General features: G+C 45.4%; 1 protein-coding gene across 4 annotated transcripts in view; it reads right to left on the bottom strand.

Annotated features, from left to right (window-relative positions):
- Positions 1-7,822, bottom strand: part of Actr3b (actin related protein 3B) — a 57,610-nt gene extending 49,788 nt beyond the window's left edge. For 2 of the 4 annotated variants that reach the window (XM_042677289.1, XM_042677292.1), the window contains exon 1: positions 7,709-7,818. In XM_042677289.1, coding sequence (XP_042533223.1) covers positions 7,709-7,752 — 44 coding nt within the window. In that variant the 5' untranslated portion in view covers positions 7,753-7,818. Of the gene's footprint in view, positions 1-7,708 lie in introns of all 4 variants that reach the window. The other 2 variants (XM_042677291.1, XM_042677290.1) reach the window with 2 other exon arrangements.
- Between the last annotated feature and the right edge of the window lie 11,334 nt (positions 7,823-19,156).

The raw sequence follows: 19,156 nt of genomic DNA, 5'->3' as shown, positions 1-19,156 counted from the left end.
TCTCACGGTCTCTCCTGCCCGGGCTGGCTTTGAACCGCGATTCTCAGATCTCAGCCTCCTGAGTAGCCAGGATTATAGGCGTGAGCCACCAGCGCCCAGCGAAAACTACTCTCTTGACAGGTGCCCTAGCTACTCAAGAGTCTGAGAGCTGAGGATTGCAGTTCGAAGCCAGCCCACACAGAAAAATCCGTGAGACTCTTTTCTCCAATTAAACACCACAAAACAAACACACAAACAGCACAAAACAAAAAACAAACAAACTCCCTTCCCCACGTTGAGAGACTATGTGTAATGTCCTGCATCTATGAGTCTCCTTTGGGTGTTCACAGGATGAAAGAATTCACTAGCAGTGCCAAAATTTGGGTATATTACATAGGATTATATATGGTATATTATAGAGGATTCCTTTCCAGAAATCCTATAAAATCCTTTGCTCTGAAGCCACATCCAATACCAAAGTTCACAGTGGAAATGACTCCTCTCACATATTATCACATATTATGTGCACTCAGATAAAAGCTGGTAATCCTCCCATGTCCCCAAGTCAAAGGCAAAGGCAAAGGCAGTATTAGGACATCACTCCTCTTCTGAGCAGCATGCTTGGCTACTTGGTAGCATGGAAATGAATTGTGGCCATGTTATGCCTTATGGCATTTCCCAGATCTCCAGCAAGTTCTGTGAGTCGTGGCTTCAGAGACTTGTCAGTTACAGTAAAACACCTGCAGCCAGCCAGAGATGGACAGAAATATCACATCCCAGTATCCTCCCCACAAGTGGGTTCACATTTTACTGTAAACTTCATTTAAAAAAATGAATTTCAGCTGTTTTCTTCTCTATTTTTGATTAGGTTTGTTCATTTTGGGACATTCCAGGAGAAGGTGTGATGAGAATGTGCATTTATATCACCATATGTCCCATAAAGTACTTCAAAACATTTTAGTATGAGAATATATGATATATGGTTTAAAAAGTCAGTGCTTCTGGGCTCTGATGGCTCATGCCTGCAATCCTAGTTGCTCAGAATGACAGTTCAAAGCCAGAAAAGTCCATGAGACTCTTATCTCCAATTAAGCACCAAAAATGGAACTGAGCTCAAGCAGTAGAGCGCTTAAGCAAAAAAAGCTCAGATACAGGACCCAGGCCGAGTTCACACCCCAGGACTAGCAACAACAAAAACCAATGCTACTAAGGATTTTAAGAACTTTCATAAATGAAGCTTTTAGGTGAGATATTGAACACAGACTTAAACTAATAGAAACAAACATCATGAATTCAGCAGGAAGAGTTAACATCATCAAGATGTTCCTCACTAAATTAACTTAAAATTTACTCAACAAAAATGCCATCAGGTAGTTTTCTCTTGGAGCTGGAAAGAATACGCACAAATAGATGGGAAAGCCCCAGAAAAAAATAGGAGGGGCAGGAAGGCTGCACAACTAGACCTTAAATCTTTCTGCATTGCATCAGTAATTAATGTTACTGTAAATAGACCAAGAGGCAGAGGCAAACACAAGACAAAATCCAGAAATAAACACAACTGCACACACACAGAGCAAAGGCAGCATCTTCAGTCACATCTGTCAGCAAGATTTCTCCATAAATGAAATTGAAATAAACAGACAGCCAAAAGGAAAAAGAGCTAATGTAAACGGACCCATTCTGCATATAGGAGAAGAGAGTTGCGATTCATATGAGAAAAAAAAAAAAAATTACAAGCCAGGCACAGGTGGCTCTCATCTGTAATCCTAGCTACTCAGAAGGCTGAGATGTGAAGATCATGGTTCAAAGCCAGCCTGGGCAGGAAAGTCTTTGAGAATAATCTCCAATTAACCACCAGAAAACTAGAAGTGGTGCTATGGCTCAAAGTGGTAGAACGCTAGCCTTGAGCTGAAGAGCTCAGGGATAGCACCCAGGCCCTGAGTTCAAGACTCACAACCAACAACAACAAAAAGGAGCGAGGGAGGGAGAAAAGGAAGGAAGGAAGGAAGGAAGGAAGGAAGGAAGGAAAGGAAGGAAGGAAGGAAGGAAGGAAGGAAGGAAGGAAGGAAGGAAGGAAGGAAGGAAATAACTTACTTAAAAAATATAACCCAAGCCGGGCGCTGGTGGCTCATGCCTGTAATCCTAGCTACTCAGGAGGCTGAGATCTGAGGATCGTGGTTCAAAGCCAGGCCGGGCAGGAGAGACCGTGAGACTCCTATCTCCAATAAAACCACCAGAAAACCGGAAGTGGCGCTGTAGCTCAAGTGGTAGAGCGCTCGCCTTGAGCTGAAGAGCTGAGGGACAGCGCCCAGGCCCAGAGTTCAAGCCCCACGGCCGACAAAAAAAAAAAAAAAAAAAAAAAAACCAAGAATGAAAGGAAAAAGCTTTTCCTGAGTATGACACAAAGTCAAGAAATAAGAAAGAGATGGAAAAATAATGTTTTAAAAATTCAGATGCAAGGCTGGGAAGGTGGCTCAGTGGTAGAGTGCTTGCCTTGCATGCCTGAGGCCCTGGGTTTGATTCCTCAGCACCACATAAGCAAAAAGAAAAAAAGCCCGAAGTGGCATTGTGGCTCAAGTGGTAGAGCGCTAGCCTTGAGCTGAAGAGCTGAGGGACAGCGCCCAGGCCAAGTTCAGGCCCCACGACTGGAACCAAAAAAAAAAAAAAAATTCAGATGCAGGGGCTGGGAAGGTGGCTCAGTGGTAGACTGCTTGCCTTGCATCCATGAGGCCCTGTGTTCAATTCCTCAGCACCACATTAGCAGAAAAAGCCAGAAGTGGTGCTGTCGCTCAACTGTTAGAGTGCTAGCCTTGAGCTGAAGAGCTGAGAAACAGGACTCGGGCCCAGAATTCAAGCCCATGACTGACCAAAAAAAAATCAGATGCAGGAGCCCAGCATCAGTGGGTCACAATGGCATCCTAGCTACTCAGGAGGATGAGATCTGAGGATAGCAGTTCAAAGCCAGCCTGGGCAGGAAAGTCCTTCAGACTCCTATCTCCAATTAACCACCAGAAAACCAGAAGTGGCGCTGTGGCTCAAGGAGTAGAGTGCTAGCCTTGAGCTGAAATGCTGAGGGACAGCGCCCAGGCCCAGAGTTCAAGCCCCATGATCCAATAAATAAGTTTTGGTTTTGTTTTTTTTTTTTTTTTTTTGGGGGGGGGTCCGGTCGTGGGGCCTGAACTCTGGGCCTGGGCGCTGTCCCTCAGCTCTTTACCTCAAGGCTAGTGCTCTACCACTTGAGCCACAGCGCCACTTCTGGCTTTTTTTTCTGCTTATGTGGTGCTAAGGAATTGAACCCAGGGCCTCATGCATGCAAGGCAAGCGCTCTACCACTGAGCCATCTTCCCAGCCCCCCAATAAGTTTTTTTTTTTTGGGGGGGGTCCAGTCATGGGGCCTGAACTCGTGGCCTGGGCGCTGTCCTTCAGCTCTTCAGCTCAAGGCTAGTGCTCTACCACGTGAGCCACAGCGCCACTTCCGGCTTTTTTTTTTCTGCTTATGTGGTGCTGAGGAATAGAACCCAGGGCCTCATGCATGCAAGGCAAGCGCTCTACCACTGAGCCACCTTCCCAGCCCCCCCAATAAGTTTTTTAAGAAAGAAGAATGGGTAGAGCAGTGTGGTTTCTTCCCCTGAAAACTGACCTGTACACAGTGTGCTGCACCAGGGATTTCTTCCACTCTACACAGACACACAGACACACATGCAATCCCTCCCAAGGCTTTTTTTTTTCCTTTGTAACTATTCCTAAATCCTCTTAGCAAGTCACTGGACTTGGGTTTATGTGACACCCATTCCCCGAAACACACATCCCAGTACATGGGAAGCTTCTAAAAATAAAGCAGGAAACCAAAAACCCAAGACACGTTAAGTTACAGAAATGAAGACCAGAAAAAAGCGTTAATGGCTCTTAACCATATGAGAGGATGCTTCGCTTCCCACATAAAAAGAAGTTAAAATTACACTGAGAACCAGGTGCCCGTGGTTCACACCTGTAATCCTAGCTACTCAGGAGGCTGAGATCTGAGAATCTGGTTCAAAGCCAGCACAGAAAGGAGAGTCCATGAGATTCTTTTTTTTTTTTGGGGGGGTGGGGGGGGGCTGGTCGTGGGGCCTGAACTCTGGGCCTGGGTGCTGTCCCTCAGCTCTTCAGCTCAAGGCTAGCGCTCTACCACTTGAGCCCCAGCACCACTTCCGGCTTTTTTCTTTCTGCTTATGTGGTGCTGAGGAATCGAACCCAAGGCCTCTGGCATGCAAGGCAAGCGCTCTACCACTGAACCACCTTCCCAGCCCCTCCATGAGATTCTTATCTCCAATAAACTACTCAGAAAAAGCCCAAAGTGTGGCACCATGACTCAAGTAGTAAAATGCAAGCTTTGAGCACAGAAAGGTTCCAGGACAGTGCCCAGGCCCTGAGTTCAAGCTCTTGGAGGGGGGGGGGGGGGGGGGGGGGGACCAAACACAGATAACTCACTGAAAATAATGAGAAGGCCTTAACAGATAATTTTTTGAATAAACACTAATCCATACTGGAGTCTTATATAATGTATGGGAGCCTCATAATAAAATACTAGTTCATAAGTAGAGAAAACACTGGAGGTTTTTTTAATCACCATTTTCTGGCACTGGTGGCTCACCTCTATAATCCTAGCTATCCAGGATCAGAGATCTGAGGCTGAGATCAAAGTCAGCCCAAATAGGAAAGCTGGTGAGACTCTTATTTCCAATTAATCACCAAAAAGCAGAATGTGTAGGGGTAGCTCAAGTGGTAGAGAGCCCAACTTGAAAAAACTAAGTAAGGGACAGTACCCAGGCTCCGGGGAAAAAAAAAAAAAAAAAAAAAAAAGGAGGATTCAGGGTGTGCACATGCTCAAGTGGCGACTTTAAAACCCTAGTACTGCTGGGCAGCAGTGGCTCATACCTGTAATCCTAGCTACTCAGGAGGCTGAGATCTGAAGGTCACAGTTCAAAGTCAGCCTGGGAAGTTGGGAAGGTGGCTCAGTGGTAGAGTGCTTGCCTTGCATGCATGAGGCCCTGGGTTCGATTCTTCAGCACCACATAAGCAGAAAAAGCCAGAAGTGGCGGTGTGGTTCAAGTGGTAGAGGGCTAATCTTGAGCTGAAGAGCTGAGGGACGGTACCCAGGCCCAGAGTTCAGGCTCACAACCGACAAAAAAAAAATAAGTCAGCCTGGGCAGGAAAGTCTGTGAAACTCTTCTCTCCAGTAAACCACTCAGAAAACCGGAAGTGGCGCTGTGGCTCTAGTGGTAGAGCGCTTGCCTTGAGCTGACGAGGGTAAGGACAGCACCCAAGCCCAGAGTTCAAGACCTACAACCGACAAACAAAAACAAAATTTTCTGATTTTAATAACTGCTCTATGCTTATAAAAGTTCTTGTTATTAGTTGTATCTCTGTATAAAGGAGTACGATGTGTGCAACCTTCCTTCATATATAAACACAGAAAATGATACAACAAACACAGACAACTGGAAAAGAGTATATACAGTACTGGATTTGTGTTACTTTTAGTAAATTTGAAATTAATTTCAAAATTTAAGAAGGCTTAATAAGATTAGTCAAGAAGGAAGACAGACTTGCAGAATATGTTCTGAAAGCTATGCAGCCTAGTCATCCCTTTAAATAGCTCAGACTTTATTTTTAGAATCAACAGACCCTTTTGTCCCTATTGTCCTACCCCGCACTGTGTTCACAGACCTGGCCTCAGGGTTGATCAGAGGATTCAAGGCTACCAGGGCAAAATTTTATTTGCTATTAAAAAAACACTAGGGAGCCAGTGGCTAATCAGGAGACTGAAATCTGAATATCTCAGTTCAAAGCCAGCCTGGGGAAGGAAAGTCCACTAGACTCCTATCTCCAATAAACCACCAGAAAACCGGAAGTGGTGCTGTAGCTCAAGTGGTAGAGCGCTCGCCTTGAGCTGAAGAGCTGAGGGATAGCGTCCAGGCCCAGAGTTCAAGCCCCAAGACCGACAAAAAAAAAAAAAAAAATATTGTCAGACAGACTAAAACCAAATGTGAGGATCAAGCTCAACCAACCACTGGTCTCAAGTTTAGGGCAATCCATTCTTTTCCTTAGCTCTGGTATTTTTATCTTCGAGTTACCATTTTTGGTTCTATTTTTAGGTAAAACACAATCCAAATGCCATTTAACTGTGTGAAATATGAGGAGTACCAATATGCCAAGCTGGGTACGCACAGACTCTTCCAGGCTACCCTTTCTGGCCATGGGGTTCAGGAGACCCGAGGGGGCTTCCAGTGCAGACGGTATCCACAGAGAACCCTCCTTCGCTGTTTCCAAAGCCGGTGACTCGGAAACTCAGCCTTGGCTACAATGATGCACTGAAGGCGAATTTCCCAGAGAGCAATTACATTCATCATTTACCTCAAAAGGTCAAAACTGAGTACATTTTTGATATTTATAGCAAAAAGTGATGAGTAAGATTCTCAGCTTACTAATTTTAAAGGTCTGACCACTCTGAGAGCATTATTCTACCACAACCACCAAGAAATGCTTTGTATTTCAATACGTTGGACAATCCCAAAAATACAAGTCTCACAAGTAAATATGGAAATGAGAACAATGTTTTCATGCTGCCTTCATTGTTGACATACTAGGTCTGAGGGAGCAGGGAGGTGCACTGTGAGACAACAGGAGACAGAGAAGACTTGGAGGAGGTGGATTGTAATGGCAACTGAAAAGCAACTTCTAGAATGCCACAACTTCCCTGCAATGTGTATTTCAAAAAGAAAAACTAGCACAAGCCAAGAGGCCGTTGTTTCCAGCTCACTACCACCTCTGGTCCCTTAGGAACAAAATAAAAGAACTATCACAACAGTAACACGGGGATGGTGGCAATTTAGAAGACACCCCCACAACGTTGTCAAGGAAACCAAACCAACTGCATCTTTCTACAGAAGAGAATCACAAGGTTAAAAAAAGAAAAAAGCCACAACGCCTTGTGTCACCGGAGGATTAAAGTCCTTTCTTGAAACAGCTGTTAAGCGGATCCATGCACTTGGAGGCGATTTTACTGACTACCACATCCACATGCAGGCAGGCTTGGATTCCCAAACTCTCACTCCGGTGAGCTCCGCGATGGCCCGGCTAAAACCAGCTAAGCTTGGACCACTGACAACTCGGGGCATTTTCCCTTCAAGTCTCTTCGGAATGCCGCAGCAGCACAGGAAAGACAAAAAGGGGAAAGGAAAAGGCGATCGCACCCAAGGGAGGGAGGCTCTGCCAAATTTAGACTGCCTTTCTCTCCAAAATGGAGTCTCTTAAAACACATCTTGTGGAAGGGGAAGGGGAGTCCGTGCGAATGCCGGGCCTCGACCCGAGCGCGCCCTTTCACCCGGGAGGAGGGAAGGGGGGGAAGCAAAGGGTCGGGGTGAGCATCGCCGCAGGGGAGCGGGGCCGGCGACCCCGCGGGCGCCGGGCGGCACACGCGTCCGCAGAGCCGTCCCAGCCGCGAGAGGGGCCGCGGCCCCCAGGCCGTGGCGAGGCGGCGCCCAGGCGGCGCGGGGAGCGGGCACGCTCGGGCGCTCGCCCGGCCCGGCCCCCGAGGCCGCACACTGCCGGGCGCGGCGTGGACGGCAGGGGCGGGCGGGCGGGCGGGGAGCCGCTCCGGGGTGCGGAGGCCTGAGCCCCGGGCGGCGGGGTGCTGGGGCGCGAGCGGGGCCGCGGCCGAGGGGAGCCGGCGCTCACGGGCTCTTACCCGGTGCCACAGTCCACCACGCAGGGAGGCAGGGAGCCCGCCATCCTCGGGACGCGGCGCTCGGCCCCGCCGGCCGCCGAGGGCGCTCCGCAACCGTCCCCCTCAGCCGCACGCCGGCTCGGCGCGCCGCTTCCCCGGCCAGCCTCCCGCGACGCCGCCGGCGGGAGCCCGGATGCGCCGCCGCCGAGGCATGACGTCGCTCCAGGAGCAGCCAATCAGAAGAAGCCCTGTTCCGCCCCCTTCGTCCGCCATCTTTAGTGCTGGCAGTGAGGCGTCTTAGCGCACCTATCCAACCTGGAGCCTGGAAAGATTAGGGTTGCTATTTAAATGGCTTACAGTAAATGTGACCCCATTTCCCATACCTTGTTCCTTTCTCATCTTGTCTGTCTCTGCTCAAGTGTCATCTTCTGTGGGAAGTCCTCCAAGATCACACTACGTCCCCAGGCTGCACTTCAGAATAGCTCAACATACTCAGGAGGCTGAGATCTGAGGATCACGGTTCAAAGCCAGCCCGGGCAGGAAAGTGCGTGAGACTCTTATCTCCAATAAACCATTGGGACAGCACCCAGGCCCAGAATTCAAGCCTCACACTGACCCAAAAAAAAAAGAATAGCTCAACAATCTCTTGGTTTTGTCTCTAACACTTGGGGCAACGATTTTACCTCAGGTACTTATTTATCTGTGTATTTATAGGCCATGTCATACACTACAGACTCTGCTAGAATGGATCTTAAGTCCGCTTTGCTACTGATCAATCAGTGCCTGACAGAGTATTTGGCACACAGATAGGAAGCACCAACCTACTCTGCATTTTACCAACACCTTTCCCAGCTTTTTTTTTTCAACCCTGGTCGAAATATCATAAATGCTAAATTATAGATTGTTGGCATTACCATGTCTTTTGTTTTCTTTTTTAAAGTTTTTGTCACTTATTTTTATTATCTTTAAATAACTGTACAAAAATATTTTAGTTCAATATTCCTTTGGGAGGTGCAGTGGTAGGTTTTGAGCTCAGTACCTCAAGCTTATTTTTCATTTTTTTTTTTTTTTGAGTCCGGTCGTGGGGCCTGAACTCTGGGCCTGGGTGCTGTCCCTCAGCTCTTCAGCTCAAGGCTAGCGCTCTACCACTTGAGCCACAGTGCCACTTCCGGTTTTTTTCTTTTTGCTTATGTGGTGCTGAGGAATCGAACCCAGGGCCTCATGCATGCAAGGCAAGTGCTCTACCACTGAGCCACCTTCCCAGCCCCACCTCAAGGTTCTTAAGCTGACACTCTAGCACCTGAGCCCACACATCTAGCCCTATTTTCATTTTCTTAATACGTATTTGTCAAGTGTCTGTGAGTTGAGTTTTACTGATCATGCAGAGGTAGAGGTAAACTGCCTGATGTTCACAAGATCTGCCCCTAAGAGTTCCAGTGAGAAGGTGTACCGATAACAAATGGTTTTAATACAGAGTGGTACATACTACAGGGAGCAAGTTCAGGGTACCCATTAAGTGCCCCTAGTCCTGACTTGAGGATTAGTAAGACCTCCCAAAGCCATGGAGTCTAAGCTGAAACAGAGTGTGGGTAGGGAGTACCTAGGTGAGGGAGAAAAGAGGACAATGGAGAATTTCTGGGCTGGGAAAATGCATACCATTACTAGGAGAACCCAGAGCTCAAATATTTTCCAGTCTATCAGGAAAGAAGCCTTTTTATAAATTTTGGAGTGGCTAGTAAGAAATGCTATTCCTTTTAGAGTGTCCCCTCTGCATAGAATTAATGGAAACAGTCACCATAATCAGCAGCTGGTAGGAGATCAGAGATTCCCTGACTTCAGTGGTTTTTTTTTTCAGATACCACTGGCAATGGAGGTATCAAGGGTATTTTTGTGTACAGCATAGCACTTTTAAGCTCTGATCATTCTAGAAGCTAGAAGGCCACAATCAAGGTGTTGTCAGTCTCTGAAGACTTCGGGGGAGACTCTGTCCATGCTTTCCTCCACGTTCTGGTATGGCTGGCAGTCTTCATCTTCCTTGGCTCATACATACATCACTCCAGTCTCCACCGGGGCTGCCACACGGCTTCTCCTTGTGTGTCTGCATTTTTACGTGGTGTTCTCTCCTTTTCTGGGGGGGAGGGAGGCAGTCGGTCGTGGGGCTTGAACTCTGGGCCTGGTCCTTTTTTTCTTTAATAATTGTACTGTTACTAATAAGATGTTGTACAGAGGGGCTGTCATTTCATAAGTCCAGTGTGAATATATTTTTTGGACAACGTCACTCCTTCCTTTACTTTCCCCCAGTTTCCTCCTCCCATCCCTGCCCACAAGTTACATAGTTCATTTTCCACATAGTGTATACTGAATAGCACATTTGTTCACCCTTCCTCTTTCCCTTTCTGTGGCCTCCCTTTACCCCCAAAGGGAAAACAAAAACAAAAACAAACCAATAATACCAATAACAACAACAACATGTTTCCATTTCCTGGAGTTCATTTCAATAAATAGTACTTTAAATGTTCAGAGAAGTGATGCTCTCTCCTTATAAAACTGGAGGACCCATTGCAACAATGAGATATACAAGTCATTATGTCGAAAAACGAACTTCACAACTTGGGTGGGGGGACGGGGGGAAGGGATGGGAAGGGGAAACAAAGGAGGAGGCTACAATGCTTGATAAGAAATGTGCTCATGGGCCTGGGAAGTGGCTCAGTGGTAGAGCGCTTGCCTTGCATGCCTGAGGCCCTGGGTTCGATTCCTCAGCACCACAGAAGCAAAAAGAAAAAAGCCGGAAGTGGCGCTGTGGCTCAAGTGGTAGAGCGCTAGCCTTGAGCTGAAGAGCTGAGGGACAGCACCCAGGCCCAGAGTTCAGGCCCTACAACCGGACCCAAAAAAAAAAAAAAAAAAAACAGAAATGTGCTCAGTATCTTGCCCATGTAATTATAACCCTCTGTACAGTATTTTCACAATAAAAAAAAAAAAAAAGACATCAGTCATAGCCAAGCACGGGTGGCTCACACTTGTAACCCTAGCTACTCATAAGGCTGAGATGTGAAGATTGCAGTTCAAAACGAGCCTGGGCAGGAAAGTCCATGAGACGCTTATCTCCAATTAACTACCAGAAAACCAGAAGTGGAGCTATGGCTCAAAGTGATAGAGCACCAGCTCTGAACAGAAAAGCTCAGGGACAGCACCCAAGCCCTGAGTTCAAATCCCACAATGGACTAAACAAATAAATAATGAGATAAATAAAGATATAAGTCTTATTGAATTAAGGCCATGATAATGACTTTATCTTGACTTTTTACCTTTGTAAGTATCCTGTTTCCAGAGAAGATCATCTTTACAAATACCAAAGGTTAACACTAACATGTCTTTGAGGGGATACAGTTCAACCTAGGCTCCAAAACAGCCAACAGGGCTGGGTTAATTCAGATTATTACCGATAACCCTGTCAGGTTAGAGGTGAGTCTTGTGACCTCTGAAAATTATGGCTGCCAGTATCAGGCTGGAATTTGGTTTTATCAGCTGTTTTGTGAGGATCAAGCATGAAGACTCACTAAGGACATGATAAGATTCCAGATTCTCCTATGTCTTTCTCCTTAGATTGTGGAATTTATGTATCAGAACCGAGTGTGCCTGTTTGATCATGTGAGGGAAAAACACAGAGGTCAAAATCTCACATTCTGTAAGAAGTGCTTCCAGTACACAGAGGTTTGTTCTCACCGATACAGGCAAAATTCCCACTATTAAATGCCCATTAACCTATGATTCCTTTCCCTTTGAGTAGCTAGCCTGCATTCAGCTTGTAATGAGAGCAGAGTTTTAAGTGGCTATCATTAGTGAGAAGAGGCATCTCTTTATTGTGCTTTTACCTAACAGAGTGTCACTCTTCACTCAGTCTTGACAACAGAAACATGGGAACCAAGAATCGCACCTGTGTGGAACTCTGCATCTGCCCTGTGGCAGTGTAGTGTTTCATACGTACTGTCACAAGCACTGCAGCACTGCAGACAACACTAAGCATGTTTCCATAAATACCTTTCAATGCTGGTGATGCTGTGGTTTTATGCATATGAAGACCATAGATATCTAATGGAATTTCATCCATGAGTACTTGAATAATATGATCTTATTTCCTGCGTTTAACTAGCTGTACTAGGCCAAGAAAGAGAACACACACATAAAGGCTCTCTTCAAATACTTCCCACCTGGCAGCTCTGTGAATCTTAACTCAGAGCTGTGGGCAGGAGTGATCTGTGTGTTCCCTGTTGCCATGAGGATGCAGCGAAAGGAGGACCAAAAAAACTTAGAACCCCATTCCTTTGAAAGTAGCCAGCATTGCCATTTAAGAGGCAGGGGCTGTCACTGCACTCAGTGGACCTCCCAGCTCCCTTGGCAACAGCAAGAGAAAATGGTGCAAGCAAGGGTTGATTAGTGGGGCTGGGAATGTGGCTTAGTGGTAGAATGCTTGCCTAGCATGCATGAAGCCCTGGGTTCTATTTCTCACCACATCCACAGAAAAGGCCAGAAGTAGTGCTGTGGCTCAAGTAGTAGAGTGCAAGCCTTGAGCAAAAGAAGCTCAGGGACAGTGCCCAGGGTCTGAGTTCAAGCCCCAGGACTGGCAAAAGAAAAAAAAAAAACAGAGTTGATTATCCAAGTGGGCAGAGAGGGTCAGAGGGTTGGTAAGACCAAAACCAGAACCTAAGGAAATCACTTAGAGACCTGAACATATTCAGATCAAGCCTGCTTTTTTTCTACCTCCATCTAGGATAGCCACCGACTGGAAACCTGGCCCTCCATGCCCGTCTGACTCCTCCTCTCTGTGTGGCCAGCGGGCTAAGTCCAGCACTGGCATTCCCACCACTGCCCACCTCACGCTTCTGTCCATCCCCTGGTTTTTTTTTCATTCCTTCTGTTGCTCTTGCTCAATTAGTCAATAGGCCTCCCATGAACCACTCTGTCTCCAGGCTTTTGCCTCGTTCGCCTTTTGTTTTCAGGTAAATTAGACAGCTATCACACACATCATTGCAAAATTCAGAAAGTTTAGATACCATGTCAAACCTTCATTGACTCCCTGTTACTGTGGAATTTGGTCCAAACCCTGATTGGGGCATTCTAGCCACCAGCACCTAATTTCGCCTCACATGACACCACTAGGCACATCTGGACATACTGAGCCATGTGCTGTTCCTCAGACACTCTATACTGTCAGACAGGCTCCGTCTGGGACCTTATTCACCTACCTCATCCTCTCATCCTTCAAGACTGCTCAACGCTCACTCAAGTCTTCCTCTCTCAAGTCACAGCCCCTCTACATACTTACTGAACAAAACAGGCTGATTGTGCCCTTACACTCAGCATCAATTTATGCCTACTGCTCAGAATCCAGAGATTAACTCTGGGGAAATCGCTGTAGTAAATTTCTCTATTGTGCCAAACAGGATTCTACTTTTATTTGTAAAAACTTCCTATCTGGTTCTTATGAAGAATTAAATTACCTTATCTTCACTTGCAAAACATTTTTCAGTACATTATCACATTTAATCTTTAAAACATTCCCATGAGATAGAAATTGCAAGTCACTCTTTTAATCAAATAAGAAAACCAAAAGTCACACTTTTAAAGAATTTTCTTTAGGATCTCTTGAGAAGACAGAAAAACACCAGCATGGGAGAATCCCGAGTATAAAATCAGTTAGGGCCAGAACAAATTTCAGCCATCAAATCCTTCAAACTAACCCAATCCTTTGATCATTTCAAATATGCTTTTCTATATTTAAGCTCTTTACTTTTTTTTTTTTTGGTCAGTCATGGGGCCTGAACTCTGGGCCTGGGCACTGTCCCTCAGCTCTTCAGCTCAAGGCAAGTGCTCTACCACTTGAGCCACAGCGCCACTTCTTACCATTTCTTTACTCATCAAAGTGTAAAATGAATCCTAAGCCAGAATAGCTTGCAGAAAAACAATCACTATGTTCCTCCTAGCTATAATCCCCATTATTCTTTCTTTATTTCTTAAGTAATTGTACAAAGGACTTTTAAGTAACTGTACAAAGTGAAGTCAGAAGTCAGGTTATGAGAACAATATATCTTGATTATTGTCACCCCTTCTGTCCTACTTTTAAAAAAAGTTTTAGCAGACTGGGAAGGTGGCTCAGTGGTAGAGTGCTTGCCTTGCATGCATGAGGCCCTGGGTTCAATTCCTTGGCACCACATAAGCAAAAAAAGCCAGAAGTGGCACTGTGGCTCAAGTGGTAGAACGCTAGCCTTGAGCTGAAGAGCTGAGGGACAGTGCCCAGACCCAGACTCCAGACCCAGGCTCCACAACTGACAAAAAAAAAAAGCTTTAGAGAAGATCTATTTATTTATTTATTGTTGGTCATGGGGTTTGAACTCTGGGCTTGGGTGCCGTCCCTGGGCTCTTCAGCTCAAGGCAAGTGCTCTACCGCTTGAGTCACAGCGCCACTTCTGGTTTTCGTGGTTTATTGGAGATAGTGTAAGGTATATTAAATAGGTAGGTTTCATTAGGTAGCCGATGAAGAGAACACCACATGCTATTCAGGCAGGAAAAGTTTGTTTACCGAACTGCTCCGCCGCCCCCCCCCCCCCATGCATGGTGGAGAACCTGGCTGAAAATGAAAAGGGGAGTGGGGGCAAGGGAGGGCGACCCACCTCTGGGCCAGGACTCATCTAGGACAGGGACAGGAAGATGTGTGGCCAGGTCGGGGAAAGGTATGGCCACACTGGATCTGGATATGACCTCAGGGTCTGGGACCCTCCTAAGATCAGATGGGAGGCACGTGACCAAAGGTGGCCCAGGATGTGACCTAGCAGGAGGGGAGGTGACTGCTTCCAGGTCTGCCAGTTACCTAGGTAACAAATACTGGACAGAAACTTAGCCAAGAGAGAGGGAGGTATCCCTGTTCCGACCTTATAGATAGGAGTCTCATGGACTTTTCTGCCCAGGCTGGCTTTGAACCACGATCCTCAGATCTCAGCCTCCTGAGTAGCTAAGACTATAGGCATGAGCCACTGATGCCCGGCTTTAGCAAAGATTTAGTATAATAGAATTAAAATAGGCAGAACTGGAAAAAGAGAGAAGCATTTCCTGCTCTCTGTGTAGGAAATGGAGTTAAAAATCTCAACCCAGTGGTTCTTATCTGTGGCTTTTATATCTTTTGAGCTGGGACAAAACACAAGGTCAAGTCCATCTAGAGATTCCTAATCCCTAGACAATGATTTTGAGTGGATGAGGCCCACCCAAACACCAATGACCTTCAAGACTTCCTATCCAAACACACCTTTCATTTTTTTCTCTTTATCCTTGGTTTTTACCATTTAAGGAATAGGACAAGACAGGCGCCAGTGGCTTGTGCCTGTCATCCTAACTACTCAGGAGGCTCAGACCTGAGGATCACTGTTCCAAGACAGCATGGATAGAAAAATCAGTGAGACTCTTATCTCCAATAAACTACTCAAAGAAAGTCAGAAGTGGTGCTATGGCTCAAGTGGTAGAGCACTAGACTTGAGTACAAAGAGGCTCAGGGACAGTGCCCAGGCCCTGTGTTCAAGTCTAGGAAAAGAAAAAAGAAGAAGGAAGAGGAAGAGGAGGAAGAGGAAGAAACAAGGAGGAGAAAGAGGAGAAGGAGGAGAAGAAGAAGAAGAGGAGGAGGAGGCAGAGGAGGAGGAGGAGGAGGAGGACGAGGAAGACAGATTTAAATAGCCCCCTCCTACATCTCTAATCTTACACGCTAACACTGAAAAGGAGGTGTGGCTGAAGGGAGCATCTGCTTTCTCAGTTTACTTCCTGGTGAGAACAGGTGTAGCTCTAGGCTGTCTATCTGCTTTAGGTACTTCATGCTGAGAATAGACTGTTGGGCCTGTCTGGGGAATTTTCTATATAAATTAGGGGGTGAAATGGGAACTTCAGTTGGAACAAAATTCAGTTCATAGGAAATTTCATAATCAGAACCAGAGTGGATCAGGAGTGGAAGACATCAAGTTGCCAGGCACTGGTGGCTTACGCTTGTAATCTAGCCACTCAGGAGGCTGAGATCTGAGGACTGAAGTTCAAAATCAGCCCATGCAGGAAAGTCTGTAAGTTTTTTTTTGTTTTTTTTTTTTTTTTGCCGGTCGTGGGGCCTGAACTCTGGGCCTGGGCGCTGTCCCTCAGCTCTTCAGCTCAAGGATAGTGCTCTACCACTTGAGCCACAGCACCACTTCCAGCCTTTTCTGCTTATGTGGTGCTGAGGAATCGAACCCAGGGTCTCATGCATGCAAGGCAAGCACTCTACCACTGAGCCACTTTCCCAGCCCCAGTCTGTAAGATTTTTATCTCCAGTGAATCACCAAAAAGCTGGAACTGGAGCTGTGGCTCAAGTGGTAAATCACGAGCCTTCTTATATGGATTCCTTTAAAAATAGTTACTATGATTTTTTTTTTTTTTTGGTTGATCATGACACTTGAACTCTGGGCCTGGGCACTGTCCCTCAGCTCTTCAGTTCAAGAACAGCACTCTACCACTTGAGCCACAGTGCCAATTCTAGTTTTTCTGAGTTGTTTATTGGAGATAAGAGGCTCACAGACTTTCCTGCCCAGGCCCGCTTTGAACCTGGATTCTCAGATCTCAGCCTCCTGAGTAGCTAGGATTACAGGTGTGAGCCACCAGCACCTGGCTGTTACTATGATTTTTAAAGGAATAATCAAAGCAGTGATGAAAGGTGAAGTATATATAGTTAACATGTCAAATATACCTACCACCACCGAAACGGCATAGCGGGTTGATAGCGACAGCAAAGCTAGCAACCTACACCCCTCTGTCTTCTATCTTAGATAGCTATGTCAGTTACTCCTGATGGACAATGTTTTATTTTAATACTGAGTGCTTCCTGGAAGAAAGTTGATTTTAAATCATTCAATGACTGACTCCAACAAGATCTTTACTCTTTGAATGATATAGCTAATTTTGTTGTAAAAACTGAGGAGAAACAGGCTTCATTTTTGAAATGTAAGTCCATTTGTGACAGCAATAAACTGCAGAATCCCCGTCCATCCCCTGTCTTTGTAAGTAGTAATCACACAAATAAAAGACTTACCTAAATCTAGAATGCCCATGCTCAGGAAATCAGCAATAAACCTCTAAAATTGAGAAGATTTTATTCTTTCTCAGTATACTCTTCTTCCAAACTGTTCTTCTTCCAAATATTTTAGCTATGTTAATTTATATGAAAAAATATATATAATTGACTTTTCTTATTTACTATACTATGGAAAAAGCCTATATTTTGAAATCTTTCAAACATATCTTCAAATCTTAAACACTTAAATGTTTTTGTATGCATCATTTAGTATCTTTGTAAGGAAGGCTTTTTCTGAGTTACAAAGTTGATGTATAAAGTTACCAGATAGGCCGAACCCAGTGGCTCACACCTGTAATCCTAGCTACTCAGGAGGCTAAGATCTGAGGATCCAGACTCCAAGCCAGCCCAGGCAAGGAAAGTCCATGAGACTCTTATCTCTAATTAACCACCAGAAAACTGGAAATAGTGCTGTGACTCAAGTGGTAGAGGGCTAGCCTAGAGCTGAAGAGCTGAGGAACAGCATCCAGGCCCAGAGTTCAAGCTCCACAGCTGACAAAAAAAAAAAAGGTTACCAGCTATATGGGAAGCATTCAAAATCATTATTGTCTTCACTCAGTATCTGCTTTCTTTCTCTCTTTTCTTTCTCTTTTCTTTCTTTCTCTCCTTTCTTTCTTTCTTTCTTCCTTCCTTCCTTCCTTTCTTTCATTCTTTCTTTCTTTCATCAGTCATGGGGCTTGAACTCTGGGCCTGAGCACTGTCCCTCAGCTCTTCAGCTTAAGGTTAATGCACTACCACTTTGAGCCACAGAGCTACTTCCGGTTTTCTGGTGGTTCACTGGAGATAAAAGTCTCATAGACTTTCCTGCCCAGGCTGGCTTTGAACATGATCCTCACATTTCGACCTACTGAGTAGTTAAATTAGAGGTGTGAGCCATCAGTGCCCAACTAGTATTTGCTTTCTTCTAATTAGCAACTCTCTTTCCTTCCTGTCTTCTGTCTCCTCCTCCCTCTTCTTTCCTCTCTCTCTCTCTTTCCTTCCCTCTTTCCTTCCCTCTCTTTCTCTGTCCATTCCCCCAGTCTGTGGCCAAGGCTATAGCCTGGAATTCACAAATCTCCTGTTATAATCTGACAGCAATAATTCTCTTAACTGTAGATTTGTGCAGCCCCAATCATCCAGCTATATTTTGATTACACAGACTATAACTAAGATATCAAAAGTATTGAAATAGTATTGTGAAATATTTGAGATATGCCCCCACCAAGGGCTATGTTGAATGATTCATATCCTCTGAATAGTTCTTCCTTGTGACAAAAGATACTTGTCATAGTGCCAGTGACTTTGTAGTTCAGAACTAGAGCTCCCATTGGTAAAACGCCACAGGCTTTGAGGCCAAATTTTAGCTCTGACTTTATACATTTGTGACTTTGGGAAAATTATTTAACCTCTCCATGCTTTGGTTTTTATCTGTATAAAATGCAGGAAATTGTAGCAGCAACTCCACAATGCTGGCTGGAAGAATAAGGTGAGACCTAAAGTAAGCATTAAATAAATCGAACCAGGCCAGGCACTGGTGCCTCACACCTGTAATCCTAACTTCTCAGAAGGCTGAGATCTGAGGATCTTGGTTCATGGCCAGTGGGGGCAGGAAAGTCCATGAGACTCTTATCTCCAATAAACTACCAGAAAACCAGAAATGGTGTTGTGGCTCAAGTGGTAGATCACTCACCTTGAGCTGAAGAGCTGAGGGTCAGCACCCAGACCCAGAGTTCAAGCCCCATGATGGACAAAAATAATAAATTAATTAATAAATGGAGCCATTACTGCTGCTGCTATTACTGCTGCTAGCAATGTGATTTTATAATTATTATTATTATGTGTGCATCAAATGTACCAGGTTGACCTCATTAATTACTAGCTTTTAAGTCATTGGCTACTGAAAAACTACCACTATATTCCAATCATTACAATCTGGCAACCTTGTTTCTACCTTGAAAAATAAACTGGACTTGAACAATTAGGAAACGGGACAATTAGTAGGACCCAGGGCCCCTGGAGACCATTTTGGCCTGGCTAATGAAACCAGAGCCATAGATAAAACATTGTTTCAAAAGAGATCACAGCACAAAAGGAAACAGCCTGCCTCTGCCTGCCTTATCCCCTTCTAGCTTCTCTAGTTCCAGGAATGTTCTGTGACCCCAAGAGAGAAGGAAATTCGGATCCCATTGGGAATGAATAACCAATCAGAATGTTGCAAGACCCCAATAAAGTTTATCTTCAAATACCTAATTATACTAGAATCAACCAATCAGTGCACAGCCCAGGGTAGAAGACCCCTAGACTCTCTAGATGGAGACACTTGACGGCAGCAGTGGCCTTCAACAGAGATACTTGTC

This window comes from Dipodomys spectabilis, unplaced genomic scaffold, assembly GCF_019054845.1.
Source record: "Dipodomys spectabilis isolate Male_0828 unplaced genomic scaffold, ASM1905484v1 ptg000034l, whole genome shotgun sequence".
Taxonomy (NCBI): Eukaryota; Metazoa; Chordata; class Mammalia; order Rodentia; family Heteromyidae; genus Dipodomys; species Dipodomys spectabilis.
Note: the sequence above shows the minus strand (reverse complement) of the source record. Positions and strands in the feature narration are given on the sequence as shown.